The 20866-nt window shown below is 43.3% G+C and overlaps 1 protein-coding gene and 1 long non-coding RNA gene across 4 annotated transcripts in view; one reads left to right on the top strand and one right to left on the bottom strand.

The window, feature by feature from the left end:
- The window catches only part of MYOF (myoferlin), a 158575-nt gene that overhangs the window by 132010 nt on the left and 5699 nt on the right, over window positions 1–20866 (bottom strand). For all 3 annotated transcript variants that reach the window (XR_012133124.1, XM_073240687.1, XM_073240688.1), the window contains exons 2-3: window positions 8172–8227; window positions 5899–5990 (exon numbers count right to left, since the gene is read on the bottom strand). Coding sequence is in view for 2 of the 3 variants with exons in the window: in XM_073240687.1 (XP_073096788.1) it covers window positions 5899–5990; window positions 8172–8227 (148 nt within the window). In the remaining variant the exon portion in view is untranslated. The remainder of the gene's footprint in view (window positions 1–5898; window positions 5991–8171; window positions 8228–20866) is intronic.
- Window positions 17554–20866, top strand: part of LOC140850379 (uncharacterized) — a 30865-nt gene continuing 27552 nt past the window's right edge. The window contains exons 1-2 of the long non-coding RNA XR_012133125.1: window positions 17554–17629; window positions 20765–20861. This is a non-coding gene — a long non-coding RNA (uncharacterized lncRNA). The remainder of the gene's footprint in view (window positions 17630–20764; window positions 20862–20866) is intronic.

The following is a 20866-nucleotide window of genomic DNA, read 5'->3' as shown; positions in this document are numbered from 1 at the left end:
TGGCACCCTGGCCCTCAACCTAAAAACACACATACACAAAGACACACACACACTGGGAATAGACCTTGGAAGGTCTGGGCTTTTTGTAAGGGATTCTAACATAAATAGGATAAGTAAGTGCTTCCACTAGAGAGTTGGGTGTCTTCAAGCAATTTGGTGAACCTCTCTGAGCCATAATTTTCTCAACATAAGATGGGGATAAGCCTGACTCAGAGTTACTAAAAAGATCAAAAGCAGTTAATGTGTGAAGTTAGTTTTAGCACAATTCCTGGCATATGGTAAGCCCACCATAGATATTAGCTGCTATATTGTTCATCAGGATATTTAAGTAATTTTTCCTGAATTATATTAAATCTGCCCTTATGTCTACCATTTCTTGAGGAAGCATCACAGCCCCCACTATGAGATGAAGAAACTTGCCATGAGTCACACAACCAGTAAGGAGCAGGACCAAAATCGAATTACCTTGTGATCATACAGCTGACCACTTGCCCACACCTACTCTTATGCAAGAACTTGGGTAAATTTCCTCCTAGGTATACTGTCAGGTCTTTGGTTACATTCTTCTTACTCATGTTAGAATGAAACAGTCCATTTATATTCAGATGGTGTTTCTAACTTGGCTCTGTGTTTATATGGGAATATATGTGATAGTGGTTTTGAACGTACAAGTGCTGCACACATGAAGGGAAAAAATAAGAGTGCCAGAAATGCCAGCTCTTAGATAATTGTGGCCATATTATCTCAGACACGGTAATTTGCATCTCTGGAAGTTCAGTATGGATCTTTTTCACATCCTCCAGGTTCAAGCATTCCTCTACCTATAGAATGTAACTGTAATACTTGTCTCATTGTCCATGCCCACTAATATATCGTCTAATAATATATCTGGGTTTTTTTCTCACATTAGTGAGATAAAATCCTTCTGAGCACTCTACCCAGTGCTCATGAATTAGGTTTTTCCACAGTGGCTGGTGGGAGCATCAACTACTCCCAGTCGTATGTGCCTTCCAAGGACTGTTCTGTCTGCTCCCTTCTGACAGCTCAGTTCTCTTCCCTGCCTCAGATAGTTTCCCTACTGATCAGTTCTCAGCTGCAGGGTGAAGAGGAGGCCTCTGCAATATTTTTTGCAAAATTAGAAAAATTACTTCCATTTTAGCCAAAATATAATCATTCATTGCTCCTACACTTTGGTTTCCTGTTGGTGGTGTGAGGTTTTCAGTGTAACATTAAAGTAAAGAGTATAGGCCTGGACATAAATGCTGATTCTGACACATAAATGCTGTGTGACCTTAAACAGAATACTAAACCTCTCTGAGGAAAAAAACAGGACCTGCCTCATAGGTTGTCTGGGAGGATTAAGTGGGATAATACACTCAAAGGGCTTGGCATAGCCCTTGGCACTCCTGAGTCCTCACTCAGCGTTATTGTCTGTCTGCAGAGGGAACTCTCATTCTACAGCAGACGGAAAAATACTCCCACTCTGGCATGTCAGCTAAAAATATCATTTCATTTTCCTCACATGACCAACAGGCTCCTCTGGCTCTTCTCTCATCCTCATTCAGCCTGGTTGGCTGGCTGGATGACTGTACAGTGAGGGAAAACAGACTCTGCACTGAACGGCCCAGCCCACTCCCAGCACCCAAGGAGGGTTGCTGCTGACGCACCAGCCCTGTGCTCACGTGGGCTGGACTGGGGTAGTCCACCGTGGGTGTGGGCATGGGTGCACAGCAAACCCAGGCAGCCTGGCACTGTTTGCTTATAGGTCCCGGAGCAGCAGATGTGGAGTGAGTCTTATTTGCATAGCCAGTCTCCATGGCAACCGGAGAGTCAATAGGTAAGACATTCCTTCAGCTGGTAGAAAAATCCTCTGCCCCTCCCTGCCAGGTGAGGGAAGGGCCCGCACTGAGCAGTGAGCTGAAGGCTTTTACTCAAGGCTAAATCTTTAGTAAAAAAGCTAAGAAGAAAATCTGGGGCCAAAATACACAAATATTTTGGACAATAACATGGCTTATTCCCAGATGGCTTTGGTTTTCTTATTCCCGCAATGTGTACACAGGTAACTTGACTAAGGCCTATAGGTCGTTTAGCTGGTGGAAACAAGGCCAGAGATCATGATTCCTGGCTGATGGTGGAGAAGCATGCAGCTTATACAGTAAGAGCACAGGTGACACGGGCACATTATTCTCACATACTTTTCATTCCAAAGCAGACTCAGGTTGGCCTTTCACTGGAAGACAGTAAACAACTATGCAGAGAAATGTATAGGACAGAGAACTTTCTCCCAATTAAAAAGACCTCCCCCAGTGACCCTAACATAGGGCCTAAAATTCCTATTTTGTGCACTCCTTCAGATAAGTCACCAGTGGCCTCAGTCCCCAAATCAATGTCCCTGGGAAGTTACACAGAAAACTATCAGCAGGCATTATTGTCACTCAGATCAGATTCTCAGAAAGCTCCTTTCAACCAGTGGGACCTTGAAGGACTAAGACACAGGATAGGTAAGTTTTGTTGGGGAAAAGAATTGGCAGAGGTGTGGATGTGGCTCAGAGGGCAGACCTGAGCAGGAGGAAAAGGTTGAGAGTAATGAAGACCAGCTTCACATTTTGCCTAGAATTTACTTCTTTCTGTTAGGCCTAAAAATTCTCCTGTTTTAACAACACCATTGGTAATGGCCTGATCATTTGATCTTTATGCTCAACAGATACCACAATGCCAAGTGCAACATATCCTGCCAGATGCATGGAACCCCAAACTTTGAAAGGACCTTCTTTAACAGGACCAATTTTTCTTCTTCAAAATTAGGAAGAAAATTGTCTAGTATCAGAGAGATGCACAACTCTAACTCCAGAAATGCACACCATATGCCCAAAATAAGTGCCACGGTGAGCCTTCAGGTTAGGATTTGTCCTCTCCCCATGACTGTGGTCAGCCAAGAGTCCTATGTGTTTCAACTGTGTAAATGACTGTATTATGGTCTCCCAGGACTGTTTTCCTAATTGGTGCCTATATACAGTCTCCACACAGAAAGCCTGAGCAATCCTTTTAAAACATATCAGATCATACTCAAAACCCTTTAATGGATTCGCATTCTACTAAGAATGAAATCCAAAGCTTGGGCCTTGGCTCACAAAGCCACTTGTGCTGTGCTCTGCAGTGGATTTGCTGATCTCATCTCCTTCCCACTTCCCAGCCCTTCCTGCTCTTTGTGCTCCAGCCTGACCAGCCTCCTTGGTGTTTCTCCAACACCCCAAGTATACTTATGCCTTAGGGCCTTTGCACTTGCTGTTCTCTCTGCCTAGAATATTCTTTCCCCCCAGGTAGCTACATGGCTCACTCTTTCACTTTATTTAGGTTTCTGCTCATCTCTTACCTTATCATCACCTCATATAACACTGGGTCTTCCCTCCCCACCATCATTCACTCTCTATCCTTTTATTCTGCTTTATTTTTCATCATGGGCTATTTTCTTGATTCTTTTTCTTCAGTTTCCTGCTTAGCTTATAGTATTCTACTGTACCTGACCCAATATATTTTCTTCATGTATCTGTTTCCTGACCCTCAAGCATATTACTTTCAGGAATGCAAGGAAAGCAAATTACTTTGTGTGAAACATAGATGAGGGCTCCAAGGACAGCCTGCCAGGCTTTGTCACCAGTTAAAATAGATGAGGCACAATGTAACAAAGGCCTGAATCAGGCTGGTGGCAGTGGCCATGAGTAAGAAACACATGGCACTAACAACAGAAGGGAAGAGAATGTAAGATCTGGTGGCAGATTAGGTGGGATGTGAAAGGGAGAGAGAGGATCCAGAGAGAGCTGAGGTTTTGAGCCTGGTGGTCTAGAATTGTGCTACCTAATATGGTGGCCACCAGCCACATGTGGCCAGGGAGCACTTGAAATGTGGCTAATCTGGATTTACATGCACTGTAAGTGTGAGAGACATACTGGATTGCAAAAACTTAGTATGAGAAAAATGCATATTAAATATCTCAGTGATTTTTAAAATATTGATTGCATATGAAATGGCAATATGTTAGATATACTAAGTTAAATAAAATATATTATTAAATTAGCATCACCTATTTCTTTTTGTTTTTTAATGTGGCTACTAGAAAATTTTAAATTGCATGTGTGGTCTGCAGTATATTTCTATTAGAGAAAGCTGGTCTAGAATATAAACAGATTCTTCTATCTGCAGAGGAAGAGGGCAAAGAAGAGAAGGGACTGTTATTAGTAACTTATAGAAGGCTACATGAGACTCAACCACCCACTTACCCAGAATTTTGAAATATGGGAAATAAAGCTGTCTTCCGGGAGTTGGAGTGGGAGACAGATAATCATATAATTGATTCAAAGCTGAGAAATGCAACATAACCTTAAAAGGCAAGAATGGTCTTCAGTCCAAGAGAGTGAAACCAAACCTCCCAGAATGCATTTACACGGCTTAAGGAACAAATGCATCAATCACAAGGGACACTGGTCAGAAATGGAACATGGGAAAAAGGATCTCAACAGAGGTGAACAAAGGAGTACCTATCAAAGCACTGCTAAGGGGGTAAATGTCTGTCTAGGCTCTCTTTGTACATTAATCAGAAGACCCCTCTGACTAGGGTAACCATCTAATTTACTGTCTAAACCAAACCACTGTTGCAGCAAAAGTAGCATTTTAATCATTGTGCTGAAATAATAAACCAGGGTCATCCCAAGCAAATCAGGGCATATGGCCACCCTACTTCAAAGAATTCATTCTAATTTACTTTTTCATTTCAGCCTTCTGAGTATACCAAATGTGCCTGATGATAAGACATTTTTGAATGTATTGACATTACTAAAAACTGGGATGCTTCTTAAAATTGATATGGGCATTTAATATCAGGCTTCCCCAATCCAATCTGTTATTAATTTAATAGTACATCTTACAGTCAATGACATCTTACAACTGAGGATACAAAGTAATGTGGCTTCCCCTGTTGTATGACATGAAGGAGAATTCGTTGATCAGAGAGTAGGAATGTCGTCTCACTACACATTTATTTTCACTGGGAAATAACAATCTCATTTTAAGCACTGGTTTCTTGTGAGCTTGGCCAGAATCAGTAACCTATAATTGATTTCTGAGTCTAGGAGGCCAAAGTCCAGATCAAGGACTCAGGTGAATACAGTGAAGTCATTCTGTCCCAAAGAGACCTGTTCAGGAAGCCCCCAGCTTCCCCCAGGGGACAACCCTCAGTGCCACCATGAGTACCATGGATAGTACTGAGCCCCACATGTACTGTTTTTTCTTATACATACATACCTGTGATAAAGTTTAATTATAGATTAGGCACAGTAAGTGATTAACAACAACCAATAATAAAATAGAACAATTACAACACATGCCAACATGCTGTAATAAAAGCTTTATGAATGTGGTCTTTCTCTCTCTCTCAAAATGTCTTATTGTACTGTACTCACCCTTCTGATGATGATGTGAGATGGTAAATGCCTGTGTGAGGAGAGGAAGCGAGGTGACTGATGTAGGCACTGTGATGTAGTGTCAGGCTACTATTGACCTTCTGACGATATGATGTCAGAAAGAGGACCACCTGTTTCCAGACTCTGGTTGGCCATGGGCAACTGAGACCACAGGAAACAAAACTGGGGACAAAGGGGGACTACTATACAGAAGTTTGGGAAAAAGCACTGTGACTGATTAACAGCCTCTGACATTGGCTCAGAAGGAGGCAGCATGAATTAAAGCACAATTAAAAAGTGGAAGTATTAAAAAATGGTATAATACAACATTTTATATAATATAATTAATTAAAATAATCACATTATGATATTTTGTCCTTGAACAAAATAAACAATAGTAAGATAATATGTAAAATTAGAAAAACAGTTGAAATCTACTTACTTATTTTGTCCGATTGTCTCAAAGTCTTTCACAACAATCCCAAGGGAAGATGAAAAGTCTAGCGGTACACCCCTCAAGTCAAACTCCAAAATCTGAACACAGAAAGGTTATGAAAACAAAAAGGCTGTTAAAAGGATCTGTAAATAAAGTAAGTTGCACTGACACCAAGCATTGGGTCACTATCTTCACCAGTGACAATCATTCGAATTACTTAATTCTATTGCTAGAAGGAAGTGATTAAATTCTAAACCTGCAGGCTGCTGAGTTGCAGAAAAGCAAACCAGACTTAGCCTCAAATGCCCTGGAGGTGACTCCTGGCTTCCCACGCTCTAGGCTTTGTGGCTCTAGACAAGCTACCAAACCCATCTGAGTCAGAGAGCTGACTTGACGCCCACCACAATTTTTGCAAAAATAAATTAAAATGCACATGTGAAAATACTTTCATCAATGGTTATTTTTAAATTACTTGTTCTTCCCAATTATATTATTATCAAAGAGATGAATGATCTAAGAAAACATTTTCTAAAATGCACCCCTCACCCCTCTTAAATCCCACAACAGTCAATCTGTAGTCAGATGAAACTCATTTTAATGCAGTTAATTTCTGTCTAATGGCGAATGTAAAAATAGCACCACTGATGCCTTCAACTGATTATGTAAGAAGTGAATTAAATAAGGCAGTGTCTACTGATGATTTGATTCTTCTTGTGATGGTTTTGGAGTGTATGAAGAATGTGCCTCATAGCTCCCGTTAGAACACTAATTCCAATGGGTTTGGGGTTGGCATTTCATTTGGGTTAGGTTTCAGTTATAAAACTGCAATTGGGAAGTTTAATTAATAGTTACATTTGCAATTTAAACCCTACATGTTGGAAACAAAAAGGGGTGAGATGGAGAGTACCCAGCAGAGGACATGCCTGCTCATGTGACCATATACCTCTCTGCCATCATCCACGTGGGCTGACCTCAAATATAAAGGGGCCTGTTAGGAATATTTCAAAACCTGAAGCACAAAATGCATACATGTATATACTTTTTATTTGTTTTGCTTTCAGAACACTGTGTGAGGAGTTCGGATCCGCAGTATACACAGGGACTGACGGGACTGGCCTCCTGCTCTCACCGAGCTGGCAGTCCAGCTGGCTCTGTTCTGGGTTCCAGTGAAGTGGAATTCCCTCCCCACCTGCGTGAGACTGGCAGGGCTTTTAAGAAAAGTGTTAAACAGCTTTCATCTTCACCTCATTTAGCAAGAAGGTATAGTCTCTATTTATAGAGATATTGAAACCAGCTGGGAGGAGAGGGGATTTGCACTTGGAGGAAAGACTTCACAGTCTGGGGACTTAGTGAAAATAACAAAGACTTTATCCAGGAACGTCTGATCTGGCTTTTGGAAAAAACAATTGAGCTGATGATCAACTCTTAAAAAATTAGCATAGGAAAATCTACTCAGTGGAAAGAATGAAAATTTTCATATATCTATAAATATATTAAACATGGAACAATTCATAAAATAAAGTCATCAGTGGGGAAGTTAAATTATGTTATATCCCTTCAATAGAATATTACATAGTTATTAAAAATACTTTTGAATGAAATGATAGGGTATATGCTCAAGATACAATAGTAAGAGAACAATGGGATAGGAAACTGCAATTGCTACATGATGTTAATTTGCTAATTTTAAGAAATAATATTTTATTATATATATTCACTCAATAAACATTTGCTGATTACATCCCAGATGTTAACAGTAGTTACTTCTGGATACTGGGACAAATGTTAATTTTTTTATGTTGACCTTAAATTTTTGAAATTTCTCTGTTAAGTATATATTATTTTTATCAACACAAAAAACAGTAAATGTCATTACTCAGATACACAAAGTATCATGTAATACACCCTTGATCAGTCACAGGCAGGTCTGTTTTAAGTATGGACCTTTCCCCTTGGGGCTCCAGAGATGATCTAATCCTACCCCTCCTATGTGCTCCAGACAGGCAACACAGAGGTCACACAGCATGCTCAGGGCTGCTCCAGGCTAACCCAGCCCTCCCTCCGCATTCCCATCTAGACTCCACTCAGCACACCTCTACTGTATAGAAGACAGCATTGTATTATGACTCCTTGAACTGTTCTCTTATCTCCAGGGCCACAAAGGAAGGTTGAGTGGGTGGGGGTGAAATGCAGAGATTCTCCTTCTAAAGGGAAGAATTAATCTCTGACCAACAGGGCACCATCAACATTTTAAAAAGTTGAAAAAACAATGAAGTCACCTCATTCCAGACAGGGTTGAGTTCATTATCGACTTTCTTTGTTTTCTTTTTCTCATCTGCAAATAAAAAGTAAGAGATATCAATCAATTAGAAATATGTATAGAGTGTATACCATTTATTTGTTCGTTCATAGACTATTCCCTGAGGGCCAACTATGTACTCACATTTTCCCATTCATCTGCCTAGAGTGGGGACTACCCAAATCAAAGATTTCCAAAATGGACAGTACATCTTAGATAAATAAATGTTAACCAGTTAGAGCTTAAAGTTGCCTTGGAGTGAAGTCCAAAGAGCAGGTGTTTCTATTGGGTCCCTAAGTCTCCAAATATTTAGCAAAATAAAAGCTAATATTTGAGTACAAAATGCTTTTAAGCATTAGCTCATCTGTTTTCCAAAAAAAAAAACAGTTTTTCCTCCTGGATGTCTCTTCTACTATCACACAACATTCACAACACTTCTGATGCCAGATGTATGGGGTGGAAGGGCTCCCCAACCATGCAATTTTCTATAACACCAGTGGGGTGTTTTACAACTTAACCCAATTCTACCTGAGACAGCATCAGGTCCCACAGGTTAAGGGCTCAGTTCCACAAGACTGCCTCCTACTTCTTATACCAACAGCAAGTCCAGGTTGTCCCCTTGTGCTGCTGAGCAATCGGCTATATATCTGAGGTCATATGACCTCATCCTCAGATTCGATTAATTTGCTAGAGCAGCTCGCAGAGCTCAGGGAAACATATTTACCAGTTTAGTGGAGGATGGTAAGGGATAGAGATGGACAACCAGATGAAGAGATACATAACGTGAGGTCTGGGAGGGTCCCAAATGCAGGAGTTTCTGTCCGCATGGATTTGGCCTGCCACCCTCCCAGGACATAAATATATTCATCCACCTGGAAGCTCCCCAAACTCTGTACTATTGGGATTTTACAGGGCCTTCCTCATGTAGGCACCATCAATTACTGACTCCATTTCCAGCCCCTCGTCCCTCTCTGGGGAACTGGGAAGCAGGGTTGGAAATTCCAAGGTTGTTTCTGGTGACCAGCTCCCATCCAGGAGCCACCCAGAGTCACCTCCTTAGAACAAAAGATGCTCCTAGTGCCTTTATCACTTAGGAAATCACAAGGGTTTTAGGAGCTCTGTGCCAGAAGGAAGGGGGAGCCTAGAGGTAGATTATCACACACTACCTAATCTTACAAACCCTAGGAGGCATGTATATTATTTTTATCCCCCTTTCACAGCCAAGGAAACTGAGAAGTAACATATTCAAAGTGACCCAGTTAGTAAGTGGCAGGGACAGGTTTTGAACCCAGGCAGTGTTGCCGTGTCACAGCAGTGGCCACACTTTGAACCACTCCTCAGCTTACCGGCTACTGCTATGGAATGTAGGAGGCAGTGGGTTTTGTTCAGCTCGGTGCCACATTGCTAACTCAGGCTCCTGGCACACACCAGCTGTGGACTAACTGCCTCATCCTTCTGAGACCTCAGCATAGCAAAGCCATGAGTCACTGCCCTCCCTCTGCTAAGCATTAACTTTCCCACTTAAGTGGTTCCCACAGTCCAACTGGCTTCAGCATGACCCTCTCAGTGGCTCCTGCCAGGACCCATACTGGTTAGTTCTGATCATGGACCTTCTATGTGGCCTGCGGAGTCCCACACTGGATCTGACTCTGATGTCACCTAGAAGCTGGTCTGCTTTCCCCTCCCACACTTGCATATGGATACCAGTCACTGTGCTGCTCATCCGACAGCAATCTCTCAATCTTCCCCTCTGGTTACAGTGTGAGAAAGTGCTCTTGAGAGAAAGATTTTAAAGACTGCAAAGGATTTTTAAATCAATGGAACTGGACAAAATCACTTCTACCCACAATTGTAGCAGCTCCTTCTAAGTACCTGTCTATAGGTGCTGGGCTATGCGTTCTACTACAGGGTCTATAAATCCTTAACAATCCTTCAAGGTAAGCATTCTCAACCCTATAAAGAAGCTGGTTAACTTGTCTAAGGTCACACAGCCATTAAGAAACAAATCCAGTGATTCTGTAACATCTTCCTATGTTGGCAGATAGTAACTGTTGAACCACTGTGCTGTATATTTGAAATCAATATAAGATTGTATATCAGTGCTACGTCAATAAAAATAAATAAAGAAAACAAACCCAGAATCTGAACCTATGTCTCCCTGGCTCGGAAACTAAGTGTGTGTTTGCCACCACATCGCAGTGCCTCACTGGAAACTGTCAGAAACGATAGACAAAGACACCCAAATATAATAGGTGTGGTGGGCTTGGTATCCTGGGCAATGGTCATAGAAAAGTCCAAGGTCAGGTTTCAGGGTATCCTGACACTCTCTAATACCATTTACGAATAGAAGACAATGTACATAAAAAGACTATTTACTAATATGAAATATTGTATCTGTGAGTTTTTCTGGGGGAAGAGTTTATTGCTCTCATCAGATTCTCAAATGAGTTCCTGACTGACCTTGAAAAAGGTCAGGAATTCCTGTCTTTGACATGCATGAAATGGTACCATGAATCTTCCACCAGCTCACCAGCACCCTTGCTGCCATAACCAGAACTAAGTGGGCAGAGAAGTGAGTGAGGAAGGAGTGAATCTGGACCATAAGACCACGCATATCTTCAAGAAAGAAGATGGGCAACTGCCCAGCAGTTCTAGCTGTCCCAGCAAGTAAGTAAAGCAAGAAGGCAACAAACAATTTACAGAAATTGGCCGCAGGGACTTGAGGAAGACTGGGGTCATCTACGATGATGATATTGAAGCAAAATTCCATTCTCGAAGTGCCCAAGATTCTAGGCGGGGATAAGGGCTCCAGAGAGACTGAGGAAAGAGCCAGTACTTGCTCACTTGACTTGACTCCCAAGCCTGGTTCCTGGCCTGGGAAACAGAGCACAGGAAGAAACGCTGCAAGGCCATCTGGATACTGAACCTGCTGCTATGACCACCCCCCCACACCCACACACCTGAAGGGCCAGAATTGCTCCAGAGTCATCAATTAAGGAGTGTGAAAAAGGTCACTTTTTCATTCCTTCATTTTCAAGCGTTCATTAAGCACCTACTATGCTAGTAACTGGATAAAGAGAAGAGTGTATGATAGTTCCTGGTCTTAAAATGTTCCACAAATAGAGCTTATGGGCAATTGAATAAAGGAACAAAACAAATCTTTATGCACGTTTTCACCAAGTAACCAAAAGCCCTTGCCTGCTTCATTCTCGTACTGGAGTTCCTTCCTGTAAGAGGAAGAATAATGGGAATAATGGCTGGTCAAGTCGGGCAAAGGGATCTCACGGCTCAGCCTATGAAAATGGTCTGCTAAGTGAGTTCTGCCCCAAACTTTAATCAACTTCCTCCTTCTTCCATCTAACTAGACTAGACTGTGGGAGATACAAAGATACCCAGCATGGTTCCTGCCCTCAGATGGTCCTGTGGGGAGGTAGATGTGGCCACAGGGGACTGATACCGAAAGAAGGCTTCAGTTATCATCAGAAGGGTTACAGGTGAAGATGAAAATTCAGAGGATGAGGTGGTGACTTCAGGGTATGGGCACCAGGTAAGGCTTCATGGAAGAAGAAGAGCCTGAGCTGAGAATCAAAGGACAAAGATGGAGAGAAAATGCGGAGGTGGGAAGGAAAAGTCACCCTAGGTGAGGGCAATAGGGTGGGTGGGTCAGCCATGCAGGAGGAGAGAACAGGTCAGTCTGGGAACACTGCCCAGCCCAATTAGCTGGAACCAAAGGATGTGGAAGGGAGCTGAGGCGACTAGGCTGTGTGGGAAGGTTATGGTCACACCGTGAAACTGTGACCGCCAGGCTAGGTTTCACTGGGCTGACACAAGCTGGTGGGCAGAACGGTGTGAGACACTGGACTTTATAACTTCAAGCAGCTCATAATCCATGAGAAAAACCAAGCTGCCCCACCATTCTTCCAGTACATGTGCCTGAACACAGGACTCAGTTGTGTTTTGAGAACAAAGGGAACTGGTTGAGTGCCAGCAGATGCAGGCTTGCCGGAGACTAGGTGGGACTATTCAAGTGGAACTTCCTGCAATTCCTGGCACTTGAGCATGAGGTTCATGCCAATGGTGCTGCCCTCCAGGGTGTGCTCACTCCCAGCCAGGCATGTATAAGTCCTTCACATACAACATTTCATTTAATTCTCCTGGCAGGGCTGGGAAAAACACTGTTATTATCCCCAATTTGCCGATGAACAAAGTGTGCCCCAAATAGCTAGGTGACTTGCCCAAGATCACAGAGCTGGGAAGAAACACTCTAACTCAGATCTAATCTGACTCTAGAGCCCACACATTTAACCACTGAACCTCCTATCTCCCTAGCTAATAAGCAAAGATTAAGCTGCTGGTATGAGCTCCTACCCTTTTGGAGAACCCCAGCTCAATCCCTTCCAAGAGGGAGGCTCTGAATTTTATCAAAATGTACACACATTACATTTTATTGAAAGCCCATTCTCACACACAAACATGTCAGAAAAAAAAATTCCTTTATCAGCAGCCACAGAGTCACATATTTATATTATTCAATTATTCAATTCCACCTCTTCTTAAGTTCTAAACATCAGCTTAAATTATGGGAAACTTTCCCCTTTTCCACATCCCCTACCGCCCCCTGTTATCACTTCTAATTTTATTGAAATGAGTGCTTCTTCTCTATGGAAAGGAATTGAATACTTTTAACCCAGAACATAACAACTGAATCAAGCAGAATACAGACTTGGATCACAACTCAAAACAGTCTTTGGGACATTTCCTGTTTTTTTATTAGATAGGCCTGTTTCTCTCTCAGTTAAGTGAAGGTCACCATTGTAGTAATTAACCCACATGCCAACCTATGAATAAAGTTTCCTCAGAACTGAACAAGCACTCTTTGCCAAGCTACCTCGCCCTCCTGCACAGAACCGTTTCCTTTGCTGTTCACCTACCTGCCTATGTGTTGGACTCTTACTGAAAAGGCTTGAGAGACACCCCATTTCCTAACACTGGGTCGCTACATCTTTGCTGAGAGAACCAGTGTGATGGTTAATTTTATGCATCAACTCGGCTAGGCTCTGGTGCCATTTGTTGGGTCAAACACTAGTCCAGATGTTGCTGTGTAAGTATTTTGTAGATATGCTTAGTGTTTACAATCAACTGACTTTTAAGTAAAGCAGATCACTCTTCATAATGTAGATGGGCTTCATCCAAACAGCTGAAGCCCTTAAGAACAAAACTGGTTTCTTAAGCCCTGGAATTCTGCCTCAAGACCATAACACAGAAATCCTGCCCAAGTTTCCAGCCTGCTGGACTATAAATTTCTGGACTCAGGACTGTAACATCAACTCATACCTGAATTTCCAGGCTGTAAGTCTGCCCCATAAAGTTTCAGACTTGCCAGAATTGCATGAGCCAACCTTTTACAATAATTATCTTTATATATATGTGTGTGCATACACACACATACCATACTTATATCCTATTGGTTTTGTTTCTCTGGAGAACCCTAATACAACAAATAACACCAGGTACTCCTAAAACTAATAACACCTCAAATGCTAACACATTTTAAACACTTCCCAAAACACACCATCTCACCGATCCTAACAATCTTGCAAGGAAAAGGAGAGGTGTTGGCCCAGGTCCTCTGACTGGACTTGCAAATCAGTGACTTCTCCATTTCTTATATCTCTCGGAGATGTCAGTTTCAACCACCAAGCTCAAAATTCCTCATGAATAAACTGGTGAATTTAGACTAGATGACTTTTAAGTTTTCCTCCAGGTACATGCATTTGATGAAGTCCCCTCAAGGAGAGACTGGTCAGATGGCTGTCATACTGAAATGGCCCCAGGAGAAGTGGGAATGCTATTTACAAGGCTTCCCTAAGGAATGCAACTTTTTGGTGGGCAAAGTAGATCCAGCCATGCATCTAAACTTGACCTCCTATTCAGAAGTGCTTCATCTGGGTCCCCCAAGTCATTGTCCCTTTGTTTGAGAAACAGTCACACACATACACAGAGTCACTATTTGGCCTAGAATTTCAGGCCCTGTGAAGCCCATCCGTGCATGGCTAACAGTTGGTAAGGGCTCTGAAATGGTCACTTTTCATAGTGCTTTCCATGGAGTACCTCATTTAATTTCACAACAACTTTATTATGATCTTTCCCAGTTATAAAGGAATAAACCAAGACACAGAGAGGTTAAGCAATTTATCAGAGGACACGCAGCCAGTGAGTGGTAGAGTTGGGATTCAGATTCTGGCACACAGACACCGAGCAGTTTCCAAAGTTGGAGGTGGAGGTTTAAGACCAAATAGTGACTCCTTGAAGGCTAAGACTGTATCTGTATTTTATAAATATTGTTATTCTTCCCAGAATGCTTAATAATTTCTCCATGTTTTACATTAATTGGACTTCATTAGCTCATATAAGTATTATTACTAGGGCTGCTTTAATGATTGAATGAATATATACATAGTGCTCAGCACAGGGCCCAGCACAGAGTAAGCACTAACCAACAGGAACTTATTATGACACCTGGCCAGCAGCCCAGTGACCAGAGGAAGTGCCCAGGTACACTAGACACAGCCCTGGTGGAGCAATTCTGTCACATGGCTCCACTCCAGACCTCTGTGGCCCACCCGGGGCAGCTGGCAGGTAGGGAGTGATGGCTCCTCTTGGCATCCACCAGCCTCTGAGACAATTTTCATAGTAACCAGGGGACAGAGAAGGCTCTGGGAAGGGCCAGAAGGAGACTCATCGGCCCTCAGGACTTAGAGGGACCTGGGGGGAGCATGGAGACATATGGCCCCATCCAGGTGGGCCTGGCGAAAGAATATCTGGCTTTTTGCTTTCCAGCCCTGGCTGCCCTACTGCTCCAGGAGATGTTGTCAAACGAGTTCTAGGGGAAAGGTATTTTGGCCAAGTGACAGCTGAGATACAAAGCGAGGCTGTCTGTAACTTTCTGAAACAGTCACTGATAAGGCTGATAAACAGGAACGCCCACACAAAAGGCAGGCAGGTTACTGCTCTGTTCTCCACACCTAGCACCCTCTGGCCTCTTGAGATGCCTTTTCAGGCATACAAGCTCTTGAATCAAAACCATATCCTTCAAGGGAACTGTGATGAAGCCCATTCGATCTGAACGACCCCTACAAGCTGACCCAGGGGAGTGGTCACACCTCAGCTCCGCCAACCACCCAGCTGCAGGCCAAGGTAGTAGCCCAGGTCAGCCAGGCACCTGGATTGGCTGCCTCCATGGGAATTGACCCATGTGCGTCTGGTTCACCCATTCATTTTGCACATGAGCCTTCACCCTTTGCCAGGCACTATAAACACATTCACGTCTAATCCTTATGAGGTAGGTATTAGTATCCCCGCTTTACAGGTGAGGAAACTGAGGTTCAACAGACTTGTCCGAGATCCCAGAGCCAGTACGTGGCAGAGCTGAGATGCAGCTCCATGTCTGCCTTGTTTGCAAACCTGTGCTCTTCACCACCACCACGGACCCCGTGACTTTGGGCCACTCCCAGTCTAGATTTCTTTGTTAACAAATATTGGTACCTAATGCCCAGGAGTAATAGTTACTTTATACAGGGTGTAAAATATGTCAGGCACTTTTCAAGGCCTTTGTATATGTTACCTATTACTATTATCATCCTTACTTTGAAGCACAATCAATTTAAGTAGCTGTCTAGGGTCACCTGCTATTAAGAAACAAAGCCAGAATTTGAATGCAGGTGTTCTGGCTCCTAAGCCTCTTAACCTCTTCTGCCTAAGACTGGTATGTTTCTGTGACATAATTTGCTAGCAAATGAATGAAGGCTGGTATTCAGCAAATTCACTTTGAACCCAGTTTGAGAAGATGAAGTTCCTAGAGCTTCAAAAGGGCCTCTTAAGGCCTGAGTATCCTGTTGAGAGGATGAAAAAGGTCACCTTGCATGGTTACACTGAGGATCAAACAAGAAAGCCTGAGAATGTCTAGGGCACAGGGGACACATCTAAGTAATGGATCAGAAAAAGAATCATAAACTACCTCCATCAGACAACAGAGAGAGGATCCAGTTCCTCTGCCTTCTCTTGACTTCAAGAAATAGTATCAGAAAAAAAGTCACAGAAAAAGAACAATGCACTGGGGCAAAATCTTGATAATTTGATCGTATCCTTCCAAGGTAACAAACTTCTAGCTGAATTATGCTCAGCCTCAGATCCTCGGGTCCAGTCATTAATAATCTCTTTATATGGTATTTTTGCCATTCCCAGCAGTTTTAAACCACTGTCCTCAGCCTTCATCCCTACACTGCAGATGGCTTTGACCCCTGGGCTCTTTCATGAGCTAGGCTGGTCAGTTGCTCCAGGTCTGAGGCAGAGCTGGGAATCAGGAGTGTTGGTGGATTGCCGCTCGTTAGTGGGATGCAGAAGGAAGGCAGACTTAAGCAAGAGATGCCAGACACAAAGAAAGCCAGATACCCACACAGCAGTGAGGAAGTGCATGGGACTGAGATTCTCAGGATCAGGGTTCTAATCTTTCCTGGCCTCCTCCTGGCTGCTCAACATTGGCTGGTTCTTGGCCTCTCATTTCCGCATCTGAAAAATGAGTATAAACAATATGCACCCTGAATACCTGCTAGGGTTGCTGTGAAGAATGACTGTGATTAAGCCCAGGGAAGGGCTTTCTACACCAAAAGCGCCCGGGAGAGGCCCCTTCCTCAAGCCATGACACACTCAAGTCATCGTAATGCACTCAGAGCCCCCGGGACCACCTGCAGGGCACTGGAGCCCCAGTGGGGTCTGGCCCAAAGGCACCACTGCCCCGGTCCTGGCATTACTCTAACCAAATGCCCCAGACCTGAATTTCCTACCAAGAAAATACAGCAGGTAGGAGATAGAGCCTGGATGTCAACTGTAGGGATCTGAGCCCATGCACATTACCCCAGGGTGGGCCGGATGTAGACTCGGCCAAGACCCAGCCTCATGGCACAGGGGTGTTACAGCCTCAGCAGTGGGGGTGTGTCCCAGCTCCGTGCCCGCCCGAACCTCAGGTGGGACCTTGAACATGGCCATGCACCCTCCCCAAGACTTTACAGGTCTCTACAGCTGTAAAATGAGGGAATTCATTTTTTGGTGAAAATTAAGTGAATAAATATATGTGACTCAGTGCAGTGTTTAACAGTGAGTAAGCTCTCATCATCAATATAATACCATTTTTCCAGGAGTTTAAACTCACTGAACTCTGAATTCACAGAACTCCCACTGGATTTACACATACCGCATGCTGGCAGGGGCAGAGTCTGGCTTGGCCCGCATCTGACCAGCAGTGCTGAGCACACAGCCTGGCAGAGTGCACTCATGATCAGTAATGAATTCCTGTTAGAGAAGCAGTAGGAAGGAGCAGTGCAAGAGAGGAAGGAGGGAGACAGGGACCGTCCAGGCAGTGAATTCTGACAGTGAAGAGAGGTAAGCAAAAAGAGAGTTTATTTTTTAGGAATGAAAGAGAGATAAGGGAAGGGATTTTTATTTTTATTTTTGGAAGTGTGCTATTGGGATGTGAAGATGCTAAAGGTAATAAACCAGAGAACCAGGGTGAGGTGAAGTGGAGATTCATCCTGCCATTCCAACATTAGGTTTTTAATACTTTACATGTCATACATTAGAGTTTTAGTCTGCATAATAAAATGGTTCCAACTTGATTAGCAGAGGAACTGATTCACTGCTAAACTATGTCAGCTCTGAGCTTCTTAGTCACACACAGCATGTCATAAAGGCCTCCATTATCTGTGGAAACTCACCGTGGAGGGCTAGGTTTCTTTATTTTTTTTTTTAAGTTCTTTTGTTCTTGGTACATGTCCTCTTTCAGACTAGTTCCAACACGCTGAGCAACTCAGTCAGTTCAGAGTGGGGAGGAAGCATTCATAATTTGACTTGGTTGTTTTCGGCAGGAGTTGTGTATTATCTCTTCATCCATAAGGACCTGAGGGAATACACACGCTCTCAGCCCTGAGTTGAGTCCTGACCTGCTCCTGACTCACTTTCCCCATGGGTAAAATGAAGATGATAACAATACTTACTTTCTAAAAGTGCATGAGGATGAAATAAGATTAATACACACATGTGTGGGCATATAGTGTAAGAATTCAATAGATGGTGGCGGTGGTATAGGCAGTGGCTGGTATTCAGGCTCTCCGTCCATGCCACAATCTCCAGAAGCCCTAAGCAGCAGCCAACACTTCAAGCACTTTCTGTGTGCTTTCATTGTGCTCATGCTAATCTTCACAACTATGCTCTGAGGCAGGGACTGTATCTTCTCCATTTTGCAGATGAGACAACTGAGGTTTGGAGATGCTGGGTAATAGTGAGTGAGAGCAACCACTATCTGTGCTGCCCCATCTGGTCATTAGTCACATGTGGTTATGTACATTTTAACTAATCAAAGTTAAATAATCTTAAAAATTCAATTCCTCAGGTCACACTGACCACATTTCAGTGATCAGTATCCACATGTGGCTAGTGGCTACCGTAATAGGCAAGGCAGACCTTCAACATCTCTAGCATCATAGAACGTTTTATTAGATAGTTCTGCTCTAAATAACCAAGCACGCAGTAGGCACATAAACCAATGATTGCTGAATAAAGTAAAAAAAATTAGTAAAACAGTCCATCTTACTTTCACCAAACTGACTCACTGTTTTGACAAAATGTAAACCCAATCTAGACTTCTTTTCTAGATTTGTTGCTTAACCTTGCAAAAAGAGAGCATAAAGTTTCAGTATCAACTGTCCTCATTTGATTTGAAACTTCTTATTTCTTTAGTCCCTAACCTAGCCCACAAATTTTTCACTTTGCAGCATGCAAAAGAAGGCCTGACTTCAAGAGGTGAGGGGTGGTAAATACATTATCTCATGTGCCTTCTACAACCTTCAGAGGCAGGTCTCGTACCCATTTCACAGCTGAGAAAACTGAGATTCAGACAAAGTTCTTGCCATTAATAAGACCAAAGCCTTAATGTTAAGGCCAGAGCTGGCTGAGGCTCCCTGCCTTCTAGCTTCCTCTGAGATGCAGCTTACTGGATCCTAACCAGCCTGTGAAAACTCTCAAGTCCTAAATATTCAACATCACTTTTATAGTTTGAGGGCAGAGGAATCTGGTCCCATTTGGTCCCATCCAGTCTGTCTGGTCTCTGAGGTCCTGACCTGAATGAAGGGAGGAGCCAGAATCAATAACTACTTACTGGTCATCTGTTATGTGCCAGGCACCGAGCTACGTGCCAGGGAAAGAGGCAGAGTTCCTGCCTTCATGAGGCTTACTGTCTGATGGAGGCAAACGGAAATTTAAAAAACCAGCAAATATATAACTGTATGTTCTCACAAGGGCCATGAAGGAGTATAAGATGTTAAAAGAGACAGGTACAAGGAGACCCTATCTAGGGCTACAGGATGTACTGCTGGGAGGAGCATGGTGACCCCTGGCTCCAGTACTCCCAGGGGAGCCCCAACCAGCAGGAAGACCTGGCACTGCAGGGGACCAAGGCTATTTCCCACTTGCCTTCATCTCTGCTATTGTTCTCAGCATGACCCCGGCCACACTGACAGCACAGGGCCAGAGGCCATCAGGCTCTCTTAGGCTTCTGTGAAGGCCCTACCAGGCTACCCTGCTGCTGACCACGGAGGCTGCAGACTACCGTGTAGTTATCCTAGCTCTGAGTTAATGAGGTAAGTGTGAGCTGAAAAGCCAAGTCAACAGAGAGTTGCTAAAGATCTGCTATGTCTACACCCATTAGGATGACTAGCATAAGAAAATATATAGAAGAACCTGCAAATAACAAGTGTTGGTGAGGATGGGAGAAATCAGAACCCTTGTGCACTGCTGGGGGGAGTGTTATTAAAATAGTGCCGCAACTAGGACAAGTGGTGTGGTGGTATCTCAAACAACTAAACATAAAATTACCACTTGATCCAGTGATTCCCTTTCTGGGTATATACCCCAACGAATTGAAAGCATGGACTCAAACAGTATTTTTACACTCATGTTCATAGCAACATTATCCACAATACCAAAATGTGAAGTAACCCAGTGACCATTGGTGGATGACTGGATGCACAAAACATGGTATATACATACCATGCATATCACTCAGCCTTAAAAAGGAAGAAACGTCTGACACAAGCTGCAACACAGATGAACCTTGAGGACATCACACTAAATGAAATAAGTCAATTACATGAGGTACCTGGAGTAGTCAGATTCATAGAGCCAGAGGGTAGAAGGTAGTTGCCAGGGGCTGGGGGAGAGGAGATGGGAATGATTATTTAGTGGATAAAGAGTTCCTGTTTGGGAAGATAAAAATGTTCTAGAGAAGGAAGGAGGTGATGGTAGCACAACAATGTAAATGTAGTTAACACCACTGAACTGTACACTTAAAAGTGGTTAAAGGTAAGTTTCGTGCTATGTTTATTTTACAATAACTAAAAAAACAAAGAACCTACTACGTGCATTGTGTAGAAGCTACGATGTGCTCTCACAGATGAATCAGACATGGGCTCTGCAAGCTGCTTGTGCACCACAGCCAAATATGTGTCCCATTTATCCATCTAGGCCCAGGCTGCCACCCCTCAGATGTCCCCCAGGGTTCCACGTGTGCCGCCTGGGGTTCCACGTGTGCCGCAGCAGCAGAAGGAGTGCAGCATAAAAGGTGAG

This window comes from Manis javanica, chromosome 7 (genome assembly GCF_040802235.1).
Source record: "Manis javanica isolate MJ-LG chromosome 7, MJ_LKY, whole genome shotgun sequence".
NCBI lineage: Eukaryota > Metazoa > Chordata > Mammalia > Pholidota > Manidae > Manis > Manis javanica.
Note: the sequence above shows the minus strand (reverse complement) of the source record. Positions and strands in the feature narration are given on the sequence as shown.